We start from the raw sequence: 18,567 nt of genomic DNA, 5'->3' as shown, positions 1-18,567 counted from the left end.
AATTGGTGCCACTGTAATCAATGCTGCAGCGTCAATTTAGCAGGTCTGGTGAAGATGCAATAAGTCGATGGGAGAGCGCCTTCCACTGACACAGCACTAAGGCGATGTAAGTTACATCGCTCGGGGAGAGGAGGTTAAACCCCTGAGCAATGTAACTTATACTGACTTAAGCAATAGTGTAGACAAGGCCTGAGAGCATGGTTGGGCAACTGCACACAACAAAGGTGAGCTACTAGGTGTGCTCAACAAGGTGAACAATCGTGGGGAAAAAATTTCAAAAACACAAGGAATTTAAAGAAGGAACAGTTTCCAGTCTCTAGCCCCTGGGCAGCCAAGTTTAAAAATGTGACCAGAGTGATCACTGTCGCATGGAATTGGGCATGGTGGAACATCTGTTGGTGGACAGGTAGAGTTGACAAGTCATGCAGCATCTATACTTCCACTGTGTCAACCTCAGTAGGTTGACCATGGCTCTATGCCATTCGGGAAGGTGGTTTTACTGCCTTGCTGTAAAAGGCTGCATACATCAGCTGGAGACAAATGTGAGTGTAGATACATGCACAAATAGACTGACACAAAGTGACTTACACCTACCTAACATTGTAGTGTAGAAAGCCTAACTATTTTAATGTATACAAACTGTGTCCACTTTTGTAACTTTCTGGCATATTAAACTCTTCCTTTATGTTTTTCTTATAGGAATTTATTTGTCTTGAGATCTTTCTAGTCCCTTTTGCACATTCCAATAAGAATGTAAGAATGGAGAGGACTAGATTTTGGAAATGTCAGACAACTCAATTTATCATCTTTATCAAGTTTAACTTCTCTTCCACTGAATGCATTCGATGAAGTGAGCTGTAGCTCACGAAAGCTTATGCTCAAATAAATTTGTTAGTCTCTAAGGTGCCACAAGTACTCCTTTTCTTTTTACTAAGATAGTGATATCTAAAATGCTATTAGTGGTAAAACAGCCACAATGCTTCAAAACTATAATTCAGATTTCTGGATATTTTAATCTTACTACTGTGAAGTCAGCATAGTCCTTTTCTCCTGTGGTTTCAAATCCACTTTTAAAAAGACCTCCTAGCAAGATCTACAGTTATTTCATAAACAGCAGTACAAGAATCACTAACATTGTTACTTACACAACACTAGTTCAAGTAGTTGGAGGATACTAACTAAACTAATAAGGCTTCGGTGAATAAGAACTTTTTTTCTGATTTCATGCTTGCCAACGATCAGTATGTACAACTTTTGATTGCTCCTGAAGTATATGGGGTGTACTGAGCCTTGTGCTTAAACTGATTTTAGAAGAGTTATTTTCTGGCCTTCATTAGATGAGAAAATGCCTACAATTAATAACATTTTAAACAGTGGCTATCATGTAAAAAGTCATTATGAAGCACTGTCAAATAATATACAAAGCATGGTGTGCAAAGTCTTGCTTAAACACTTGTGGCTCCAAACTGTCACTGCAGCAACTTGTGCAGTAAGTTGATCACATTGAAGTCTTCCCAACACAATCAAGATAGTCCAAAGCTGGGGTCTGTGGAGCACTTGCTGGTGGCCCACAGAAAGCCAAGTGACATATACTGCTGGCTCCTCCATATTTCCAGCTGTTAAACTGGCACAAGATACAGCTTCAAACAGGATATACTTTCCTAATAATACTTTTCCATGTAGGCAACTGCTGTAGCCACCACCAGATATTATGCCATCATGAACCAAAGGGGATGTCATCCACAGTAATGTAAAGGAACAGGAGATCAATGAGACTATCTTTGTATTAAAACGTGGGCCACACAAGCAAAGAGTCTGGCAACCTCGGCTCTGATCATAAAACTGTTGTTCCTGGTGACACTTGGGTTGGGAGAGAGATAGATAAGGCAAGCTGGCTGACTGGAAAATTGGATTTTGTAGTGTCGATAACACACACTCTCCATTCTGATTGCTAGTCCACTCAGAGGTGATATGAAAAATGAAACCTCAGTGTGCCTTAAATTGTATTTGTGTACTGCTTAAGAAAGGTTTAGAATATGAAAAAAAAGTAATAATAGGCAATGTGACAGCTACAGCCCAAAGAAGGCTTTTGATAGAAACTACATGAAGTGAAAAATCAACTGAAAGAATACTTTCAGAATAACTTAATTAGCACTCTGCACTACACTGCTTTCATGGTTGATATCAGTAACAATTCTGTGGAACAGTTTATTCTGAGGATAACAACAAACCCCAGCAATGACACTAATCACCCTTAATGGCCTCTATATAACAACCACAGGTACTAATCATGATAACATGTTCATTATCTTTACCCTAACAAAGCAAACTTGGGGGAGTGGGCTCCTGGCAACATTACGGTATCTCAGGCACCTTAAGGTAAGCTCTTCTTTCGGAGGTGCCTTAAACCAATTTTGCTAGGGAGCTGTCTATCTAAGTAGCAGAGGGGACCACCAGAATCCAGTTTTGTTTGTGAATAAAAGACAAACTTGCCAAGACAGACTGGAACTTGGGTGACTAAGCAAATTTTACTCTTACAGTTTTACTTTTTATATTCTAAAACTGGACTATTCCTCTTCACTCTTGTATGGTTTTATTTTGTACTTTATTTTTGTTGTGGCTTGTAATCCCAAGAAGTTGTCAGTAAAATCAGTTCTCCCCTACTACAATACAAAAATGTTTAAATTATTGTGTAAATGTTAATTTATATTTATTTTTTGTCTTAAGCTCTTTCAGTTGATGGTGGATGGGCACATAACTAATTTAAATAATTCTTTTAAAAGATTTATAACTTTAATTTGATTTTCCAATACACCTTACATTAGGATTTTACTTCAGTGAATAGTAACAGATCACACACCAGAAATTCAAACAGCAGTGGTTTACATTTTTTTTTTTTGGAGGAGACAAGGGATGAGAGGGAGTGAGGATTTCCATTCTACAGGGTCATTATTTCTCACTTTCTTTTATTACCAGTCCAATCAGACACCACTACTACAGGCAGCATGGTCCAGTGGATAGGGCACTGGACTGGGACTCGAGATCCAGAGTCTACCCCCCAATTCAGCCACTAACCTGCTGTACTACAAGTCACTTTACTGCTATATGCCTTTGTTTCCCCCTCCCTTTGTCCAGCTCATCTATTCAGACTGTAATTTTTTAAAGTGGGGCACTGTCTTTTACTGTGTCTCGCTACAGTGCCTCTCTTGGTTGAAGCCTGTAAGTGCTGCTGTAAACCAAATACCATTAGGCAGGCAGCTGAAACAAATCCAACCTCCACCTTAAAATTAAGCAATTCATTTTCCCTCTCTCTCTTCACTCCACCCCATGCCCTTTCTAGAATAATTTGGTACTTTTACACCACGCAAAAATTTACAAACACCTCACTTCCCTGTGTTTGCGTTCTGCTCCCATTACCTCCTGCCTCGCAAGATCGGAAGTGTGGCTGGCTCTGAATCTGTTCCTTTATTTCAGACCTGTACTGGGCTAGGCAACTGGCCAAAAAACAATTGAGGGCAGAGTAAAAGAGTGCATGTGCAGCAAAATTTCAATCCTGCAGTGCAGGATCTATGCCTTGGGGGCAAAAGAAAATGCAGTAGCTTTAAAAACAAAAGTGTAAGTTTCTGGTGACCACATACTGCATTTGAAGACTTGAATAAGTTTGTATTAGTATTTTGTTAAACTGTTAAAAATAAAAGCATGATGTGGATAAACAATCTTTAAGTTTCACAATATGTAAAGATCAATGCTCTGCCTATGGCAAAACAGTAAAATACACATCACGATAACAATGGCCTTTTTTCACTAGGTACTGCTTTGGATTAAAAATTGTTTTGATGTCTGCAGAGAAACAACCACAAGGAGTTTTCAATGCCGTGATTTTCACCACAAATAAAATTCTCTGTGACGGATGTACAGCTTCTTTACTCTAATATGGATTGTAATAATACTGGTAAATCCATGACAAATATGTAGCTTTCAATGGGAAAAGAACTGTGAGTTAAGAGGAGATGCCCCAACTTTGTGAAATTACTGCAGTAAATTTTAAATGATGTATGAAATGAAAAATCCTTTCCACTGTACTCAGGGAATACAGATCGCACTGCACTATTGTTGTGATTCTAGGATATTTAGCCCAGTTCCAACAAAACAATACCCTAAAAAGCATCTACCATGCACACTGTTATTGGAGGGAACTCAATCTTTTCATAATTTTTTTTTAAAATGTTTCCCCACACATTACCTTTAGAGGAAGTTTGAAAACTAGAATTTTTTATACAGAGAGCTTTCCTATAAAATTCTTCTCCTCCCTCTTTTTGAAGGCCTCCAGATCCTCTTCCCCACTTTAAAAGTATTTAAATAAACTTTTAGTACTTTTTTTCCCTTTTCCAAAGTGATAATGTTGCCCTAGCTTCATGATGTGCTGTACAGGAAGATCACAACATTCCATTCAAATGAATTACCCAAATATTCAAACTAGTGGCAGCAGAGAGAGGTGCACAGGTAACAAGATACAATAGTGAACTGCAGACTGGCAATCCTTTTAAAGTTTATTATCTGAATTCCAAAATAGTTGGGCCAATCCCCAACACTTATCAAAATAAAACATAGCTACAGAATAGAAAATTATTGATTCTCGGTTAATTAAATTTTAACATATATTATGAACTTGATTCCACAACCACATCCTCCTTAGATTTACATCACTGCTTACATGATTAATAACTACAACCAGTGTCACTTTCACAAAGTGTTATTAAACATTTATTTCCATTTCTCCTATACTACAAAATAAAAATCCACAGTATGCTCGACAATCTTTTAAAAATGCATTCCTGAACACACAACAGAATTTTAATAAGCCCCTCCAAGACAATCTCCCAAGGATCACCCAGCCTTACCCATCTCCGTTTAAGCAAGGGAGGAAAAGAGGCCTTGCAGCATGCTCTGAAGGTTAACTAATTTGGGCTATTTCAAGCCCCAGTGAAGTAGAGAACTCCAGAATACAATGGTGATGTTAGGATGTTCCAAATAAACTAGGTATTAAGACTGCTGTACCTAATAATCAAACACACACTGCTGTGCTTCACTGGCACAATAACTCAACTAATTTTAACAAACAAATCTACATATTAGCAATAACTTTGATTTGTACAAAGTTATATCTTTTAGGTAATTTAAAACAGTATAATCCTATTATACTATTTAGACAAAATGGGAAAATAAAAGGTTCTACCCCTTGTCCCCTTCCTTCGCCCACCCCAGAAAACACTGACCCACCACTGGTAATATCACCCAAAAGGTCTGTACAGTCCTATTCACTAAAATAAGAAACTAGTAATTAAACAGGAATATGGATTTCTAATCCCAATTTTAAAATGTATCTAAATATACCATGAGGGTTTTCTACTATGAAGTACCTTTGTTCTGTACAATGTTCCTTAATCCTAAATTATATGTTGAATGGTCACAAATAAAGCACTTCCACTAAGAAGAAAAACTGCAGTTCTAGCATGTGTAATTCTTTGTAAATGAACATCTACATTGCTGAAATGGCATTAAAGTGACAAATGACTATAATCCAATGGCCCAAGGCCAGCAAGTTCTATTACAAACAGATCTGTCTGTTTTGTATGACACAGCATGCTGCACATGTATCATAACAAATAGAAACTGAACAGCATACTTTATCTATATGCAAAAGCATTACTTCCCCCCCCCTTCAACTTTAGAATTACTTCTAATAGTTACATGATGGAGGTAGCAGTGTGTCTAAGCAACAAACAGGCTCCGTAAACTGACACTACAAAAGTCAGTAAATAAGCAAACTGCAGTAGCAATTGTAAAAAAAGGTCTCTGAACCAGTACTGTAGTCTAGACTTTTTTTTTTTTTTTTGGAAGGGGGGCAGCAAACAGAAAAAGTTACAAATTTCCTTCTAGTTACTTCTATGGCACTAAATTAATCTTGTCAAAGAAGCAAGCAAGCAAGCAATGATTCATCCCACTTTTGTATCCCTTTCCCCATTTAATTTGTTTTCACAAGGTTTATGCATGAAGTTTGTCATACAACTAATTCCACCTAAAAAGATAAAGAAAACAAACAGAAATAGGAGCTGTTCCTAGCATTCATGACTAGCACTGTGTATTAATACTGCCAATAAAGAAACTTCTAACATTTGCTGAAGAATGAAATTTATTTTAAGAGTAGGATTTTTTAAACTCTCTTAATGTAATATAGTTTCAAACACAGCCAATGTTAAAACAAAGCTTAATACCGGTAATAGTATACAGGACTCCAGCAGTGATGCAACAGGTTTATTTCAAGTTCTGTCTTTGAAGAGAGAAAAAAAAAATCTAACAGATTTTAAATGTGCTCAGAAGTACACGCCCATAAACACTCCTGTCACTCTACTATACTTAAGTGTTTGATTAAAATGATTATGAAATAGCTTGATTAAATAAAAAAGCCAAAAGTGACAAGTATATTTGAATTATATTGGGATATTCTGAAATGCATTTTGTACAGCACATTGTCAAAACTGTCATTTCAAGATACTCCTTTAAAAATGTCATGTGCTATCACTTTAACAGAAATAAAAATATAGTAAACATGGAATTAAAGCCCAGTGTATACACTTTCTCCATTCCATTAAAGTTCAACTCTCTGGATGATGACATTGCTCTGCTGAAAACAGACTGCATGTTTCATGGTTCCCAAAACAGTCAGAGAATCAGAAGAACTTTTCCTTGGAGACAAATATTTCTCAAACAAATTTAGTTCATAGTCACATGGAAAAATAAATGCTTTATACCTTTACTGGGTCTCTTCATGATGGTATGCACATAATGTGTTAATAAATCATCAATGTAGACTCATACTAACAGACAAGTCATATCAAAACATACTCTCACTAAAAAACCCATCACATCTACATCTAAAATTGCATTTCCACACACACCCCACCCCACGAGTATGTAAAGAACTTTTTCTCTTCAGGATCTCCTTTTGGAAAGAGCAGTCCTGAGGATAAACTCAAATTTATTTTCTCCCAAATAATATTCTCTTCCTACTTTAACATTTAAAGCATGCTATCCTAAAATACTATCACTTGCACCTACAGTGATGCCAAAATAAAAACAATATGCAAAACTGGATTATAACAGTACATGCTCATAAGAGTTTTAAGCAAACATTAAAAAACTAGCAAAAAGAAAAGGAGTACTTGTGGCACCTTAGAGACTAACCAATTTATTTGAGCATGAGCTTTCGTGAGCTACAGCTCACTTCATCGGATGCTGTAGCTCACGAAAGCTCATGCTCAAATAAATTGGTTAGTCTCTAAGGTGCCACAAGTACTTCTTTTCTTTTTGCGAATACAGACTAACACGGCTGTTACTCTGAAACCTTAAAAAACTAGAGTATCTTCAGAAGTAATGAGTGACAGTGAATAAACAAATATCAGCAGATGAAAATTGTAAAGTGCCAAGATGATTGATTTAAAAAAAAAAAAATAAAAATCTGCAAGTTCATTTTCCGAAGGATACACAAACTTCAGTCCTGATCCTGCAAAGACTTACATGCTTCAGTTTATACAGAATAGTCACACTAACAATAGTGCTACCCACAGTTGGTTAAGTGGCCTTGAAGATACTCACTGTGAAAAGTGTATATTGGAAAAAGAGCAAAGCTGCATGTATAATCCACTTTAACTGCTACAATATAAAGGTAAATTATCAGTTGTGTGCTTTTTCTTTGCATTAAAAAAAGAGAGAGACTTAATGAACTAAGCATCAATGCAAAAAATGTCTCATTCGCCATCAAGAAAATCTGAACTTCTGTCTTTTGCACTGCACCTGCTTATTTTACTCACTTGGGGATGGGGTAGAAGGGAGTCCAAAAATCTTTAAAGCTTAACTTTGAGTTTCTCTCGATTTTCATTATGGTATATGTTGTATTCTGTTTGTTCAATATCATATACTGATCAATCACATGAAAAACAAAATTATATTAATTCCCATAGACTGCTTACAGACGAAATTAAAGGTAAGAAACTTTGTAACCATTATGTTTTATTATAAATATTAAAACCAGATAAACAGGCCACACAGACCAATTGCCTCCAGCACTCAAGTATAAACAAAAACAGCCATCTCAAAAATCAAGATTGACAAGAAGTATATTCTTGGCTTTAAAAAAAAGCACAGCCATCACCATTAATTCACTACTTTTACTACACAAACTCTTTGATGAATGACTTTCAGAAAAATATGCCACACAACTAATGCATTATCACGTTGCACTAAACACTTTCATTTTCTTAAAATATTTTTTCAAGAAGTAAAACAGCATATTATTATTTGTATTATGCTTAATCTGATCAAGCATAAAACTTCGTTTTTTAAAATACACATCTGCCAATACAGCATATTGATTCCCCAAAACTTTGATTGGGGACAAAACTTGCACACGCAAAGCGATGAATGTTCAACTTGTCCCATACAATCATTTGCTTTTTTTTTTTTTACGCCTTAGAGATTGGACCAAAGAATCAAGCCTCATGTGCTAACTTTCCTTCAAGTGCTAACTTTCCTAGCTAAACTAAGGATTTTTCTTTCCTAGCTAAGCTAAGGATTTTTATTCCCTGCATAGATATTTTGGCTGGTTTATTAGACACACATCCCAAATGCAGGATTTTTATTCCCTGCACTGATACCTTGCTTGGTTTAACACACACACACGGGGATTTTCGCACACATCGCAGCCCATGTTAATCTCGTTACTCAGCCCTTTGCAGCATATGCACTACGGTTTGTTTGGGAAGAGGGGAAAACCCAAATTAAACCCCAAACTCCTTATTCCCTGTCCATTATAGAATCACTTCCCCACCCCGCAAAAAGCCCATTAGCCTCCTTCCCCCCCCCCCCGCGCCCCCACCCAGGCTTGGAGGGAGAAGGAATCTCAACATCTCGCAAAGGACACCTCGGAGGCCGCCCCTTCCCCGCACCAACCCGCAGTGAAACGCCTGCGATTAAGGGCCAGGGTCCCTTCTCCCCATCAGAGCAGGCTGGCGGGCGGGAGGGCGGCCACCCCGCCCCGCCCCGGGGGGATTCAGGGCCCGCCACTCCCCTGAGGAGATTCAATGAGGCTGCAGAATCACCCTGGGCCTAGTCCCGGGCAGCATGCTTCCCCTGGGCCGGCGGGGCCAAAGAGCCCCTCCGGGCCGGGCCAGGCTCCCCCGCCACCCCCCGCCCGGCGGGCCCCGGGGCTAGGCACTACCTGGGCGCTGTTTAAGGCCATGGCGCCCCCGCTTCAATGGGGAGCTCGGCGTCCGCTCGGCTCCTCACGCTGCTGCCCCCGCCGCCGCCATCTTCTCTCTCGCGCACACACACACCGCCGGGCGGGCAGGCGGTCACCAGGGCGCCTGCGCGCAGCTCGCCCCGCCGGCAGGGGAAGGGCTCTGCGCCTGCGCGCCGGCCGGGAAGGGGGGGTGAGAGGGGTGGGGCCTGGAGAGTAGCTGAGCCGGCGGGGGTGGGGAGAGATGAGGGATGGGGGCGGGGAGCGATGGGGCCGGCCGGGGGGCTTCGGGCCTCTCTGCGGCCCAGAGGCCTAGGCGGCCGTTGATGGCAAGGGGTCCAGCCTGATCTCTCTCCCTGTGAGGGGAGCAGGATGACTACACAGGGAGCCCCCCCCCGCCTTCCTTCTGGGCGTGAAATTGGGCTGCAGCAAAGACAGCCTCAAAAACACCCGCCATTCCAAGTGCACGTCAGTGCCAACCAGGCTGATGCGCTGCCCTTTAAGCGTCACACCTGTCAGCCATTGGGCTGCCCTGAGGCACAGGTGCACAGTCCCAGCTCGCCCCTGGAGATCTGTCCCTCCCTGTAGGTAGGGTGGCCAGATGTCCCGATTTTATAGGGACAGTCCAGATTTGGGGGGCTCTTTCTTGTATTGGCGTCTGTTACTCCCCACCACCATCCCGATTTTTTACACTTGCTGTCTGGTCACCCTACGTGTAGTTGCCACATGTTCCACTGCCGGGAGAATTCGGCTTCGGTCAGGCTGACTCTGCCTTCTGCAAGGTTGCTGGCAGTGGCAAGATGTTTGTGGGTCTTAAGTTCTAGCTCAGGTCCCAGGAAGTGGCACCTCACGGCAGCCACCTTTCATTCAGTTGTATGATGGGAGCGGTTTGCCCCGCTGGAAAAACTCAGAAAGATGATGTTTCTATTAACCGCAGACTACCAATGTAGACAAGCCATTTATACACGGTATAAAATCAGTTCCTTGGTGGAGGCAATATATCTTCAACGTGTTAATAAAGAACACACACCATGTGCGTTCATAATGGCAGTACAACCAAAAGGTTGCCTCCAAGAAATTGAAGTCTTTATACTTTGGTATGTGACCAGTACTGCAATCTGCTGCAGTCTACCAATGTTTTTAGCTTTGACTTTACTGGTCAGACAATTCATTTCTAAAACTTCCCCACTCGTACTCCAAATACAAAATGTCTTTTAAAATGTTTCAGAAGGAGTCACATCATCTACTTCACTTCTCAATGTTTTCCATGCCAGGACCCTCTGCTAATTTTACTAAAATTTTACATGGGACAGGCAGAGCGATCACAACCTCCACTATTGCCAACACTTCAGTTTTATTGAAAATCTTTTGCTTAAAGACCCCGCTAATAGAATCATTTTTATTATCATTTTATTACTTGAAAATCTCAGCTTTGTTAACGAAATAAAAAGAAAGGTAAGTTTCTAAACGTCATGTCTCAGAGAAAAGTTTGAAAATATGAGACCCTAAAGCCTCAAACATCAGAAAGCAAATTAAAACAACTCAAAATTTGTATATGACAAAAAACTCAAATATTTAAGACAATCTCATGATGTCAAGGGAGCTGATTCATGCTTTTCTAATGCTTGAGGTTGGCAATACTTCAACCTCCAGGCTGAGAATCCACAGTATACTTCACTAATTAGCCCATCCGTATGATATGTTTCTTTTGCTCTATATTTGTTCTTTTAAAAAAATCTTACTGTATCCTACAAAGCTGGAGTTAGAGTCTGATGGTCAAAGAAACTATGAATGTCTTGCTATGATCAAACTTATGATTGTTTTTCAGAGAAAAGGCCATGGAGATTTTTTTTTTTTTTTTGGAGAGCAGTTGAGGGGAGGGCTAAGAAAAATATAGGGGGTGTAGTGAAGGAAAAGGAGACATTCATGTTGGGCTTTTCTTCTTCCTACAGATTGTGAATTTTGAGTGAGCTCACCCAATTCTCTTCCAGCTGAAATTTAAAAAAAAATCCCAATCAAAAAATAACTCTGCACTTTTTTACCGGAATAAAAGTCTGTATCACATGTAATGAGACAGATTCCAACTAGTTGGGATGAAATAAAATATCAAGCATGGAAATATCTGACTCTTAGGAATGTTTGTGATTTTGGTTTAAGCTCAAGCTGCAAATGAAAAGTGTTCCTCACCCACTTTGCTTTTGGTAACAGGGTTTACCCCAGTCTATTTAAGGTGAAGTTGCACTCAAGGCATTTTCTAACATATTGGCATTTGCAATATGAGGAAATCTCACAGCTTAATTTCTTGCCATGTCTACATTAGCAAACGTACAGCAGCCCAGCTCTGTAAGATCACTTTTGTAGCCACTCTATGCCAATAAAAGAGAGCTCTCCTGTCGACATAATAAAACCACCTAAACAAGCGGCGGTAGCTATGTCAGCGGGAGAAGCTCTCCTCCCGACATAGTACTGGGCACATGAGCGCTTATGCCGACAAAACTTATGTCACTCATGGGGGTGTTTTTTCACACCCCTGAGCGACATAAGTTTGCCAGCACAAATGGCAGTGTAGACATGGCCTTAGTGAATAATTGTTCTGGTTCTTTGGGTTTTTTTCTGTATCCTTTTTCTTGACACACACCCTGTCTCCACCACTCTCACTCTTGTTTCTGGGAAGTGTAGCTCTTCTTTCCCAAAGTGAGAGAAGCAGAAGTATTAAAATCTTAACAAAATAGCTGTTATTGTTTTGGGCATTACATATGATAAAATAAAACACCACTGGCTGTTTAGTTTACAAAGAGAATTATGGACCACAATGCACAGGAAACTCATCTAGTTGAAGGCAGGATTCACTTCAACATAGAGCACTGCCCCTGGTAAACTGTAGTGTTGGTTAAAAAAGGCTGAATGTATAGATGGGAGTTCTACAGCAGGGTGCCACCCACATGAACTTTGGAGTATGAATTAAAAGCAGTTGTTGATGGGAGAAAACTGGGGTATGGCTAAAAAAAGTGAGGCAAGATGCAAAGGAGTCCGTCAGGCTGAGACTGATGAGAGAAAACTCCCAGAACTGAACTCAGGCCTTTAAAACACTGTAATAAGCTGATTTTGTGGGATATTTATAACAAAAGTAATGTCTGTAACTAGAGACACTCCTGCAGTGTTGTAGAATTGTGCAGTTCAAAACCTTGTGAAACCATAGTCCGAGGTTAAATCTTACAGCAAGAGTACAGAAGATTACTTTGACTGATTCCAATTCCTGGTAGGTTAGTGGAGCCCAAGTCTAACCATTCGCTAATTCAGAATGCCCATGTTGGGTGGGATCCAGAAAGGTACTTAGGTGTTGCAATACTGAACCTCACAGAGCCTAACATTTAGGCACCTAGAACATCATAGGAACAACACAGAGATCCAGAATACCAAATTAGGTGCCTAACCTCCCTATACAATGAATGAGGATAGGGGAGAAATAGGTGCCTAAGAATGCAATCCACAAAAAGCCAGTGTGGTAGGCACAGAGTCACCTAAGCTAGCCAAAGGGTCTTGGAGATGCCCACCAGAGGGTGTGTGCTATGTTTCACCCCTCTCTCTGAGATAGATGCCTAAGGGCAGGTCTACTCTTAAGTCAATCTAACTTACATCGCTCAGGGGTATGAAAAAGACACCCACCCTGAGTGACCCAAGTTACAGAGACCCAAGCGCTGTCCACACCAGCCCTATGTCAGCATGAGGTGCTCTCCCACCGACATAGATTCCTCCTCTCGTGGAGGTGGAGTAATGATGCAGATGGGAGAGCACTCCCTAGAGATGGCAGATGGGAGAGCACGGCCTAGAGCATCTTCAGCAGATGCGCGACAGCGGTCTGCAGCACCTTCTAGTGTAGACCTGCCCTGAACTTAGTGGTCCACCCATGAATGGAAACCAGCCACTTGGAGTCAGACGGGCTTAGGCACCTAAGGTTTTCTTGCAGGAATGAGTTAGGAGCCACACAAAACAGCAAGAGGAGGAGGTGATATTACTGGCACCCACCTTATACCTTTCAGCCCAGCGGTGAGCGTACTTACCTGGCAAGACCCAGATTCAATTCCCCCCTCTCTGCCAGAGGGGGAGAAAGGATTTGAATAGGGGTCTCTCCCACCTCTCAGGAGGATTCTTTAATCACTGGGCTATGTGATATTCTAATGTGGGGTTCCCTTGATCTTCCTGTTAAAGCTATTCCACTGTGGATCAATAATGGAAGAGGGACTGGAGCAGGGGAACTGGACCCAAGGTGTCCCGTCTACCAGCCCTAGCCCATGGACTACAGTCATTCTCCCTCACTCTCTTTGTCTCTGGCCCAATGACTCTTCCACTGTCAATAAATACTTAAATATAAAAGAAGTACTAGTGGTACCTTAGAGACTAACCAATTTATTTGAGCATAAGCTTTCGTGAGCCTCTAGTACTCCTTTTCTTTTTGCGAATAAAGACTAACACGGCTGTTACTCTGAAACCAATAAATACTTGGGGCTTCTCTCTACTTGAGTGTACCTATGCTGACAGCAGGGGTTTGCCCGCCAACAGGAGGGGTCCCCAAGAGGCAGTAGCTAGGTTGACAGAAAAATCCTTCTGTCAATCTAGTGCTGTCTACAGAGGGGATTAGGCAGTTTAACTACCTGTGGATTTTTCACACCCCCAAGGAAGGTAGCTGGGTTGACCTAACTTTTTAGACTACACCTAAGTCAGGCCGGTCCCCCTGTTCCAATCCCTCTTTCATTATTAAGCCACAGTGGGACAGCTTCAACAGGAAGATTGAGGGAGCCGCCCCCTCCCCCAAGAATATCCCATAGTTCAGTGATAGAGAATCTTCCCAGGAGGTGGGAGACTCCCTGCTCAAATCCTTGTTTCCCCCTTCTGGCAGAGAGGTGGGAATTGAACCTGAATCTCCCACATCCCACACACGTGCTCTAACCACTGGGGTAAAAGAAGTCATAAAGGTAGGTGGCCAGATTGTGAATGGGACCCAATCCAATAGAAAGCCTCTGAGCATGCGGACTGGATTGAGTCCTGCACTCCACTTATGCAGATGGACGCCTATCTTCCCCCTGAAGAAGAGCTATGTGTAAGCCTAAAAGCATGTCTCTCTCACCAACAGAAGTTGACTCAATGACAGATATTTCCTCACCACCTTCTCTCTCTATCTTCCCCCAGTTCGTGAATTGCTCTGGGGCTCAGATGGGAAATAAGCATCAGGATGCCTAGAGGGAGGGATTGGTGTGCATGCCCAGAGGCAGGAACAGAGGTGCCTATATATTTTGGTGAAGTTTTGTGGATCGCAATGGTGCCAAAACTGGGATTTAGGTGCTTAAGTCTGAGTTTTAAGCATCTAAATACCTTTGTGGCTCTCAGCCATTATGCTTATGATAGTCTTTGGTTCTAAAGCATCTTATAATGATCATCACCATAACTCTTAACTGTCATTTCAGACCCATGTGAAGTTGGATAGGTAAGCAATAGTTAGTATTATTTCACGAGGTATACAATATATATGTCAGAGTACTGATCAGTTTCCTGTCATTACAGTCCAAAATGAATATTTTTGGTAAATGTATTCTCCTTTATGTTGTTGTAGAATTAAAGATATTTTCAAAGCTTTTTAAAATAGTAAAACAAATATTCACTGTTTACAAACACAATTTTTCTTCTGTAATAAAGAATGTAATTCATCTCCTGTCATATCTTATCTCCTTTATAGTTACAGAAATAAGAAACTGCGGTTTTTAGACACTTATAAATATTACCTGAGCTAAGAGAGATTTGTTATGTAATAGTCGATTGGAAAAAAAAACCCAGACAATTGTCAAACTGTTCTTATGTTGTTACACAAGATGAAACGATGAAAAATTAGAAAGCCCCATATAATATCTCCTGAAGTAACTGAGTATTGGTTAGTTTCTATAAAGATACAGTAACTGCAACCATTAATAATACCTTCAGTTTTAGAATGTCTTAAATCAGTGCAGGTTTTATTTTAGAGACCATGTAACTGAGTTCTTTAGAATTGCAACAGCATTTTATTTGAATCTTGCTTTGGAGATGAACGTGGGTAATTGCATTTAGAATTGTTGCATGTTCTCAGTTTTAGCACCCTTAGCTCACGAAAGCTTATGCTCAAATAAATTGGTTAGTCTCTAAGATGCCACAAGTACTCCTTTTCTTTTCGCGAATACAGACTAACACGGCTGTTACTCTGAAACCTTTGGAAAAAAGAAACATTCAATGGCTGGAAGAAAGTCTCTGCCTTTAATTCTGCTTATCCTCCATTTTTATCTGTTTGAAATAGTTAATGCAAAAAATCCACTGACCCTGTGCTTGTTATGCTCATTAACATTCAGCATGAAGACTTCCAAATAGTACAAACAATGGATCCATTTTCATCAGCAAGACCTAGCTCCACTCCCATGCTTTAACAATTGTACAGCCTCAGTACAACTTCTCTTCCCTATACTCCTCTAATTCTTTTTTGTAGACATTGATTAGTAGCTCGTGTAGATGTTTGTGTCACTTTATTCCATGTTTTAATTCTCTGTAAAGAATTCCTGATTACATTCCTTTAGTATCTCAACCTACCTTAGCTTAAATTCAAGCCCCCTCTTCTTGTGCAAAACAGTCTATTTTAGCATTGTCACAATCTCAAAGGAACTCCTAGCCTCTGTTGCACGTCTCAATTCCCTTCATTATTAGGCCCACCATAATCTTAAAAAGGGGGAGGCAGGTACGTCAGCATTTGCATTCTGTGAGTTTACTTTTCTACCCCCTGAAGTCCTGTCCAGCTACAGATTGCCAGCTCAATGAGATGCTGCAACATTCACCTGACAACGTCAAAGCCACCGTGGAATGCTGGAAACTGCATCTGTTCTACAGGATAAATGAAGCCCTTACACAGTGTGTGGACTGCTAATTTTTGATCAAAGTGGTAGGAAAAGAATGGACTGAAGTAGGCAGAAGGCAGAAGATTATTGTCCTTGATTTCAGTTTCTGCTTCACCCGCTGGTCCCCTTTAGTCTTGCTCTAGCTGCTTATATGAGAACACTTTATCAAAAGAGCAACCACTGCTGCATGTAGGGGGTGTGACACTGTAAAAGAAAGGTGACCATGTTTACACTGGTTTCAGAGTAACGGCCATGTTAGTCTGTATTCGCAAAAAGAAAAGGAGGACTTGTGGCACCTTAGAGACTAACCAATTTATTTGAGCATGAGCTTTCGTGAGCTACAGCATCCGATGAAGTGAGCTGTAGCTCACGAAAGCTTATGCTCAAATAAATTGGTTAGTCTCTAAGGTGCCACAAGTACATGTTTGCACTAATGTATCACTACTGTTGCACAGTTCTTGTACAAAGTATGACTTGTAAGGTATGAATGGAAAAGTTATAGACTGCTAAGTATTGTTCTATTTAAATCTATATGTGTAGATGAAGTTATTAATATTTGCTATGTGTTGTACCTCAAACATGTTTTCTTAGGTGATGCCCCAAGATAGATTTGCCAGCTAGCCTGCTTGATGTCTCATTAAGGACACTCAGCTTGCCCAGTGAACCCCTCCTGGAGACATTTAAGAGAAAATTGAGGCATTGGCTGCCAGAGGATGCAATGAGATATGTGATCTAAGACTCCCTCTTTTTGCCAGTAACTTTACAGGCACATGGTCTGAAAGTATAAAAGAGGAGACTGTGACATCACATCTTTGGCTTCCATTCTGCTCCACTTCTCTGGACTGTGATTTCTAACAACAAGGAAGCTTTGAACAAAGGACTGATGACCCCTCATCTTTTGGGTGATCCAGAGAGACTTACTGCAAGCCAGCAGACTTACCCTGCCCTACAGATTGTGAAATCAATTGTAAAGTATAGGATTCCTTTAACCATTCAATAACTCTCTTCTTTTATTAAAAACACTTTAGTTTAGTTACTAAAGGAATTGGCTGGAGCATGATTTTGGGGTAAGATCTAAAGCATATAGTGACCTGGGGTGATTTGTGTAACTTTTCCTCAGGGTGCCCCCACATTTTTGTTACCACTAATGAAGTTACCGATGTTAATTCCTTGACATGGTAATGCCAGGGTGTATTTGTATGGGAAAGAAAGGAAGAGAGCATTTTAATAGTTGGCTTGAATAAAAATCTTGAACTTCTATAGCACTTTGTATTAGGTGCCTTCTCAAAATGAGATAAGAAATAGTTACTTATCCCCATGGGGGGCAGGGAACCGAGGCAAGGAGAAGTTATGTGATTTGCAAAGATCACAAATTAAGTCTGTGAAAGCGATGGGCACAGAAGGTTTCTGACAACACAATGTTCTACCTTCCACATCTCCACTCTCCTTCTGATCCTCAACCAACCTTTTCTGGTTGATTGGCAAAATACCCATCTGGTTTACGAAAACACACAAAAAAAGTATGAATTCACTGGGTCCCAGGACATCATAGAGTGAGAGTCTTATCACAAAGTATTTCAGTATGGAGAAGCTGTGTTTACAAGTCACTTTAAAATGCAATGTGCCATAGTTCAATAATCCTCCTAATATGTATTTAATGAGGCCAAGTAGGCCATACAAATAAGTAGACAGATACCAATTTCATTAGGAGTATTGACCCCCATTAGGGACTGTAGCTATAAATAGTAATAATCTATTCTTTTGACAGGTGTAAATTATTTATGTAAATAATGCATAGTGCACCCCCAAAATATTCTGTAATAGCATCTGATGCTGCAAGGACTCTCTTGAGTAGCCCCTGACTTCCATGGTGCTATGTGAATAAGGGTTACTCCCCGCACTAAGAGTTTGTAGTACTGGGCTTATATTTTGCATAACCAATTAAGTTTTGTACTATGGATTCACTAGGGCTTGATCCAACTCAGTGAAATATTCTTTTTGACTCCATTGGAAACTGAACTGGGTCCTCTACGTTTCGGCTATCAAATGCTTTGCTGAGAAGGGGGGCAAGATCAACTGTTTTTTGGTGTGTTTGGAGTCGCCAGATACAAATTAGTGTGCTTCTACTCCCTCAAAAATGTAATTAATTGAGCCACAGTAGGACTAGCTATACCTTGTCCAATTTAAAAAGTTTGTGCTCACACTATTGAGACCACCTCTGAAATAGTTACAAAAAGAATTGCTTCCTTTCAGGTGATCAATAAAGAGAAAAAACAGTTAGGGTGTAAAACAATTCACACGAAGAGGAATAAAGTCTGAAATTCTTAACATGTTTTATTTTTCAAATTGTAAACACATCAAGAA

The 18,567-nt window shown here is 40.4% G+C and overlaps 1 protein-coding gene across 4 annotated transcripts in view; it reads right to left on the bottom strand.

The window, feature by feature from the left end:
• USP10 (ubiquitin specific peptidase 10) overlaps positions 1–9,413 on the bottom strand; it is a 74,644-nt gene extending 65,231 nt beyond the window's left edge. For all 4 annotated transcript variants that reach the window (XM_084644687.1, XM_084644689.1, XM_084644688.1 and 1 more), the window contains exon 1: positions 9,278–9,413. In XM_084644687.1, the coding sequence (XP_084500813.1) occupies positions 9,278–9,298 (21 nt within the window). In that variant the 5' untranslated portion in view covers positions 9,299–9,413. The remainder of the gene's footprint in view (positions 1–9,277) is intronic.
• Between the last annotated feature and the right edge of the window lie 9,154 nt (positions 9,414–18,567).

Source organism: Lepidochelys olivacea, assembly GCF_965140295.1.
Source record: "Lepidochelys olivacea isolate rLepOli2 genome assembly, chromosome: 12".
Taxonomy (NCBI): domain Eukaryota; kingdom Metazoa; phylum Chordata; order Testudines; family Cheloniidae; genus Lepidochelys; species Lepidochelys olivacea.
The sequence above is the reverse complement of the archived record's forward strand: the minus strand, read 5'-3'. Positions and strand labels throughout refer to the sequence as shown.